Source organism: Nicotiana attenuata, chromosome 7 (genome assembly GCF_001879085.1).
Source record: "Nicotiana attenuata strain UT chromosome 7, NIATTr2, whole genome shotgun sequence".
Taxonomy (NCBI): Eukaryota; Viridiplantae; Streptophyta; class Magnoliopsida; order Solanales; family Solanaceae; genus Nicotiana; species Nicotiana attenuata.
In genome coordinates this window covers 101,606,622-101,614,923 of record NC_031995.1, presented here as the reverse complement: position 1 = coordinate 101,614,923, position 8,302 = coordinate 101,606,622, and the positions used below count along the sequence as shown (strand labels likewise).

At 35.5% G+C, this 8,302-nt stretch overlaps 1 protein-coding gene across 1 annotated transcript; it reads left to right on the top strand.

The window, feature by feature from the left end:
• Positions 629 to 4,138, top strand: LOC109229593 (protein trichome birefringence-like). Its single transcript, XM_019395090.1, has 5 exons — positions 629 to 1,895; positions 2,270 to 2,462; positions 2,742 to 2,935; positions 3,015 to 3,173; positions 3,394 to 4,138. Exons 1-5 carry the CDS (start codon positions 868 to 870, stop codon positions 3,746 to 3,748), a joined length of 1,929 nt encoding a protein of 642 aa, XP_019250635.1. The 5' UTR covers positions 629 to 867; the 3' UTR covers positions 3,749 to 4,138.

The window sequence follows — 8,302 nt, the reverse complement described above, 5'->3', positions numbered from 1 at the left end:
GAGGAAGAAAAGGTTAAATTATTTAGATAATTTTTTAAATATAAATTTATTGCAAGTGATGTTTTGTCTTAAATAAAGTTTTTTTTTTTATTTTTGCTTTTGCTTTTTGGGAAAATTCTCTACAAATAGTACCCTTTATGCCTGATATTACATGGTAAATTTATAACTTGTTCTTAAAACCAGAAAAACTACTTATTATGTTATATTGTGTTGTCAAAAAAAGAAAGATATTATTGCTCAAAAGCGTTTCATCTTGGTCAAACTCAAACATCTCAAATTTTCCAAACACAAAAAGTACTTTAGCCTCCCAAACATTGGCCAAACAAGCTCTTACCTGTTACTCCCTCCGATTTATTTTAATTAATTTTTTAATCCTTTTTTATGATTTATAATATTTAATTTTTTCAAATATCAAAAAAGAATTAATTAGTTTTTTTTGAAATTGTCCTTGAAGTAAAGAGCTTAGGGTATTTGTTGTATTTTTAATGAAAAAATCAATATTAATATAATCAACTTTATTATTAATTAATCTTAAAAAATAAATTTCTTATTATATTTGAAATCAATTAAAAAATTAATTAAAATGAACCGGAGTTAATCTCTTTGTAAATACCGACGTTAAGTGTTTTTCCACAAGACATTCTCTCTCTCTACACACTCTCTCTCTCTCTCTTTCACACAGAAGAGACCACACTACACAACACGCTTATACACCCAACTTTCTCTCCTTCCTCTTCTCTCTCCATTGCCATTTACTGTTCTAGGCTTATCTCCCTTGTTTTTCTGAGCTGAAGTGCTAAACTACTTCTCTCTATAACTTGTGTTTCTCGGCAGAAACTTTCTAAAAAGAAAATTGGCACTAGGCAAATGGATACAGCAAAATATACACCCATTAATGGTGGAAAAACTCTCTTTACAGACCTGAAAGCTCACTTTTCTTTTCTGAAAACCAAAAGAACTGTTACTTGTGCATATGGGTTCATGTTTGTATTCGTTGCTGTTACATTTTTCTTGGCTTTTAGTCCTTCCCCTAACTCATCTTCTCCTTGGTTCACAAACATTTTCTCTTTAAGCAGTAGCACTAGTACTAGTGGAACTATTTCTACAACATCAGCTCCAATTTCCTCTGATCAATCTTATGGATCTCACTTTTCTTCAGTTTATTCTTACTTTTTTCCCAACTCTTCACAGCAAGTTCAAAACTTTACTACTCCCAGATCCCAAAACTCAACATTTGAGCCTCCCAATTTGCAAAAAGAATTGGGTATTGGGAAAAATGTGACTTCAAATAATGACTCACATGATAAAGTTGAAGTCTTGAAAAACCCCTTGAAGCCTTCTGTGAATGTGACAGCTCAAAAATCTTCGTCTGGGTCGAATCAAGAATCATCAAGTGTAAAGAATCAGCCCCAAAGTAAAGATTTTGATGATAAAGTTGGAGTATTGAAGGCAAATCAGAGCTCAAATTCAGCACCAAAATCTTCTTCTGGAACTAATGAAGAATCATCAAGCGCAAAGAATCAGACCCAAAGTAATGATAAAGTTGGAGTCTTGAAGGCAAATCAGACCACAAATTCAGCACCAAAATCTGCTAATGGGAGTAAAGAGAACGAAATTGAGGGAGTGAAGAGTAATTTCACATCTTCGTTTGTGAAAAAACAGAGTAATGGGACTAACTTAGATGTGTCGGCAAAGAAGAAGGATGAAGATGTGGTTAAGTCTTTGTTGGATTGTGATTTCTTTGATGGGAATTGGGTGAAAGATGAGTCTTACCCTTTGTATAAACCTGGTTCTTGTTCTCTTATTGATGAGCAATTCAACTGTTTTCTCAATGGTAGACCTGATAGTAATTACATCAAAATGAAATGGAAGCCCAATGCCTGTACTCTTCCAAGGTAAGATTTTGCTATTTATCCTCAACCTAATTCTAGTTTAAATATTTTTATCTGACCTATGAACTCCAAATTAGATCGACCCCAACTTGTTTGGAACTAAAGCGTTGTTGTTGTTGTTGTTGATGAACACCAAATATAGGCTTCAAGGATCCTATACTTCTTTAGTTTTCCATTTCTCAAGATGTTTCATTGCTTATGGAATGTGGCATTTTCCATTTTCGATTATTATCTGTTAGATTTGATTTCGCTTACAAATTAAACCATGATTTCTTTATCTGAAAGTTGTTCTTTTTCTTCAATCATGTAATCTTAGATTAGTCAAATTGGTATTTACTTCCATATATAAGTATCCTTACAGTTGATTTTTTTGACAGATTGAATGGCACTCATATGCTGGAATTATTGAGAGGAAAAAGATTAGTATTTGTTGGTGATTCACTCAATAGGAACATGTGGGAATCACTTGTTTGCATACTTAGAAACTCTGTAAAAGATCAGAAGAAGGTTTATGAAGAATTTGGGAGACACCATTTTAGGACAGAAGCTTCCTATTCATTTCTATTCGAAGTAAGATATTCATTTCTGCTGTTAAACATCATCATTATATGTTCATAAAAAAAAAAGCAGCCCGGTGCACTAAGCTCCCGCTATGCACGGGGTCCGGGAAAGGGCCGGACCACCAGGGTCTATTGTATGCAGCCCTACCCTACATTTCTGCAAGAGGCTGTTTCTGCGGCTCGAACCCGTGACTTCTTGGTCAAATGGCAGCAACTTTACCAGTTACGCCAAGGCTCCCTTCGATCATTATATGTTCATATTCTTATGAATTGTTTCTTAAATATTCAGGAGTACAATTGCAGAGTGGAGTTCTTTGTATCTCCTTTCTTGGTTCAAGAATGGGAATTTGCAGATAAAAAAGGAGTGAAGAAGGAAACTCTTAGACTTGATTTAATTGGACAGTCTGCTGATAAATATAAAAATGCAGATATATTAGTCTTCAACACCGGCCACTGGTGGACTCACGAGAAGACTTCCTTGGGGTAAAGTTTATTGAGTTTTTCAACATATATGGTCTGTTTGTTATGCTTAAAATAATTAAAACAATGGTGCATGTTACAGGAAGGACTATTATCAAGAAGGAAGTCACGTGTACAGCGAATTAGATGTCCTTGAAGCATTTCGAAAAGCTTTAACAACATGGGGAAGATGGGTTGATTCCCATGTAAATCCCCACAAGACATTTGTTCTCTTTAGAGGTTATTCTGCATCTCATTTTAGGTAATTCTAACCTTGAAACACACCATATTAGATTTACTTGTCAATGGTTCCAACTTCTTTTCTCTGTAGCAGTATCATTATTTATCCGGTTACCACTTAATTATCCGCTATAACAATAAAGTTACAAAACTATTCTTTGTCACGTTAAAGTAACTAACTGAACTATGTGAAAATTGCTCGAAAACTTTTGCTTAAACTATGTATTTTTTTTTTTTGACAGTGGTGGACAGTGGAATTCAGGTGGAGCTTGTGACCATGAAACAGAACCAATCAAGAACAACACATATCTTACTCCTTATCCATCTAAGATGAATGTATTGGAGAGAGTATTGAGAGGAATGAAAACTCAAGTCTCCTATCTCAATGTCACAAGAATGACAGATTATAGAAAAGATGGTCACCCATCAATATATAGGAAACAAAAATTGACCAATGAGGAGAAGAAATCTGAATTGTTGTTCCAAGATTGCAGCCATTGGTGCCTCCCTGGTGTACCTGATGCTTGGAATGAGCTTCTATATGCCAAACTCTTAGTAAATCAACACATGAAAAAACAAGATGACAAAAAGACATAAAGGGGCGGGCTCATTATTCATCGAGTGAGTTTCGAACTCTGCGTTATTGACCCTCGAGGATGGATTTCTCGGTTATGGTACCCAAAAAAACGGGTAACAAGCACTTGGAGAAAGAGTATGTTCATATTGTAAACTATATATGCGAGATTAGAGAAGTTTTCTTTAGGAGAGATATGTGAACTTAGAGTAATTTATTTTATGTGTATTTATAAGAGGAGAGTGACAAAGAGATTTTGACTGTTTACTTATAATCAAACAGTTGTAAGTCTCTGTTACTTGCTTCCTATATTTTACCGAGTCTTAAGGGCTCGACACTGTAAATTTCATAATTACTTACACTATTTATTTCAAATTAATTAATGTTACATACGTTTAATTATGTTTGTTGGATCAGGGGTTTTGTATACATCATTAGTCAACGATGTAGTCCAGAATTTTTATTTTCAATTGTTATACAAAATTGTTGTTTGACACATAGCATTTTCTTAATTCTTGTGCGCAATTAGGGGATCTAAGTCTATATTAATCACGACATCTCTGCTTGGCCATGATTATAGTTGTTTGATGCTTTTGATAAGAGCTTGTCGTCTTGGAGTGCATAGAGAAGTAATTAAGTATTGCTTTGATATTTTAATCCTATTATTTTTCCTCTTCACAATCACATGGGGTGTTCTCTATGTTTTAAGTATTCTAATTGCTTGTGCATTTGAGTTACCTTAACAATATAAAGGGCAGATCGGTGCGCTGTGCTCCCGCTAATGTCCGGGGTCCGGAGAAAAGCCGGACCACAAGGGTCTATTGTACGCAGCCTTACCCTACATTTCTGCAAGAGGCTATTTCAACGGTTTGAGTTACATTAACAATGTTTTTATATTATCGTACAATTTAATTACCTGAGATGTGCGAAAACTGATCCGAACACCATCGTTGTTAAAAATCATCAAATTTAGATCTTTGTGACTTAGTTTAAAAGTGGTACTATGATGAATTTGAAATACCTAAGCTGGGAACATGATACTGACAAATGACTGTAAAGTTCTGAAGATTTTAATGTATTTAGGTTCTTGGATCTTAAGCAAACATTTTTCCACCGTTCTATTTTCACATGATATATACTAGACGGTGCAGGAAAGCTCCACCAATCATGTTTAGTTATCAATTCTTAATTTCATTTTAACTTGTACCCACTTTAAAAAATATTAATTAGTACTCAAAGTGTAGATAACTTTAGATGAATTGGAGTTTAGCTGATATTTAAAGATGTTTCAAATTTTAGATGATTTGGAGTAGTTTTAGGTGTTGAATCGTGTACTGCATTGCTGAAATTCGAAGAACAAATTTCTGTTTCTCGGCAACTTGCACTTCAGACCTATTTGGCCTTATGTGCATGAAAAGATTGGTTGCACTTCATACCTATTTGACCTTAAGTGCATCTTAAGTGTAATTTTTGCACTGTAGATTTATTGACATTAAGTCATTGCACTTCTTACTTTTTTTCTCCTGCAATTTCAGACTCGATAACTTTGAAGTTGATCGTAAAGTGTGTAGACTTGCTAATTTTTATGGGTAAATTTTAAAAATAGCCAGATTTACAACTGGTCGTTCAAAAATAGCACAATTTCAAAAGTAATCGAAATTTAGACACTTTTTATATAAAGATAAATCTGAGCGAAAACACTGTTCAAAACCCGAAAAATACTCCAGTATATTATGCTGGAGTTCCAGCATAAGTATACTTGAACTCCAGCATATTATATTGGAGTTCCAGAATAAGTATGCTGGAACTCCAGCATAGTATGATGGAGTTCCAGCATAAGTACACTAGAACTCCAGCATAATATACTGGAGTTCTAGCAAGTATATTGGTTCAGTATAATATACTGGAGTTTGGAGTACCGGTGCTCCAGTCTCCAGTATATTATACTGGAGCCAGCAAAGTATACCGGTCCAGCATAATATGCTGGAGTTCATACACAAGTGCACTGAACTCCAGTATATTATGCTGGACCGGTCTCTATTGTAGCAAAATAGTGACTATTTTTCATTGACTTGGTAAACGCTGACTATTTTTGATTGACCAGTCCGAAAACTGGCTATACCGTGCTATTTTTACAATTTTTATGCAAAGTGGATATAAGTTCAATGCTTACTCCAAAATTAGGTATAGATACAAATGCTCCGCTTTAATGGAGGAGCAAAATGGGTATAGCGGGACTTCCCATTTTAAGGACCCGGATCCAAAATCTTTGATCAAGTACAAAGAGATATCGTCCCACCAAGCCCGTCGGTCACACATTTTCTATATCTGAAAATTTGGAAGTTGTTATGGAGAAACATTGAGTTACTTTTTCATGCTTGTGTTTATGGACGAATGAGAGAGTGACCCTTGCAATTGAAATAGAGCCATTTATGGTTGCCATCAACAATTTTAGAAAGAGAAGTCCAATGGTCCATTTTGAATTGATTAGTTAATAAGGAACCTAGCAATTTAATGCGGTTAATTGGTCATGAATCTAGCTTAGATTATGTATCTACCAAACATCTCCTCTCTGTATATTTTGCTGGACCAAAATTACACTACAAAATAAATCCGCAGAATGGCCTAAATGGCACCTATACTTATCCCACTTTGTCATGCCGGTCCCCAAACTTAACAATTTGTCAATTGAACACTTACACTCCTTCAAACCGTGTATAATAAACGCTTATGACACGACGCTATCAGTGCGTGTAATACAATCTCCTACACGTAGGACGCCACGTCAAGAAATTAAACCACGTAGGCTCCAGGTCATTTATTATGGCCACATAGGAAAATAAAATAGGAAATAATTATTAACTCCCAACCCAAATTTTCCCCTCATTTTACACTTATTCGCCTAGGTTTAGTCCCTGATAAAGGCGGCGACTTGGGTTGGCGGCGGGAGGTTGTCGGCGACGGTTCCGTAGTTCACAATCAAAATCAAATAGAACACTCATCTAAATTAAACGGATCTCAAAACGTATGGAGAAAGGATTTTCAATTAAAATTTTAGGAATTGTGGCCCTCCTCTGCATCGGCTGCTTCGAAGGTTTGGCAAGCCACGAGTTCCTGCACCTTATCATCTGCAGCAACACCTTCAGGCGCCCCGGTAGCTGGGGCAGCAATAGGTGCTTGCTTGTGGAACTGCTTTGCTAGCTTCTTCAAATTCTCCAAATTATCAGGGCCCAACTAATGAATATTGAGGAAGAATATCCTGCAACTTCTTGGTCGGAGGAGAAAATACGCTTTGGGTATTAAAACAAAATAAGGAGAAAGAGAAAGGTGGGCATGAGGAAGAACAGATCCACCCATTTGCTTCAGTTATTTGGATCCACTCGTTTGCTTTTTGCTTTTTTTACTTATTTTATTTTTATTCTTATTTTACTGATTTTTTCTTCTTATTTTAATTATTTCTGGTTCAAAATGCTCAAACTCACGCTCATTATCCGCGTAAACTACATCACTTTGTCCAGCTCAACCATTATTTTGCCACATGTGCTTGGTCAACGGTCAGAGGGGTTTAAATAATAGGTTTTGATCAAGTTAAAGTGTCTGGATGAAAACAAGTGAAGTTTGGGGACCGGCATGACAAAGTGGGACAAGTATAGGTGCCATTTAGGCCATTCTGCCAAATAAATCAGAAGAAATACACTTCCTGGAAAAGAAGTTATATTGAACAATTACCCATCCTTTTATGGATAATCATCTCTTAAATCTCATCTTAGAGTAGATTAGATACAAGCCTATTCACTAATTTTTTATTTTTATTTAAAAAAACACATGATATGCCCATTCAAAAGGGGTAACCTATAGTTCTAGGCTATGTTGCGTGGACTCTCCAAAAAGTAGCCGCACCGGATCCTTAAAAAATGCACTAGTTTTGGAGGATCCGACACGTTCCTGCCACATTTTTGGGAGAGTCCGAGCAACATAGGCTCTAGGTACACTGGCTAGTGGACAAGCTGCATTATATACCCACCACCAATATATCGCAGGATTCATCATGACAGGAGCTTTTGCTCATGGAGCTATATTTTTCATTAGAGATTACAATCCGGAGAAAAATGAAGATAATGTATTGGCAAGAACGTGCTTTAAAAAAAAAGAGTGGCCTAGTGGTCAAAGAAGGCAAGTAAAATTTCCAGAAACCAATATTCAGATCTTAGTGAAGAGAAGCACATGAGTTCTTCTCATCTGCTTTGATCCAGTAGGGAAAATTATCCTATATTGTGCTAGTTGAAGATAACATGTATTTGAGATACATACAGGTCACTTCAGACACCAAAAACTAAACAAACTCATAATAGAAAGTTGAAACAAAACAAAGATTTAAGGCATAGAGAATGGTATTTTGCAAACAACTTGATCAAGAATGCAAGATAGCCGAGACAACGTTTGAAACAAAGAAGCAACATAACATTGCTCAGATCATATAGATTACGTTTATTTATTCAAAAGCCCAAAAGCTCTTTTGTTCTGTTCTATAGGATGCACAACTGCATAGAAGATTTCCTCAGAAATGGAGAAATATA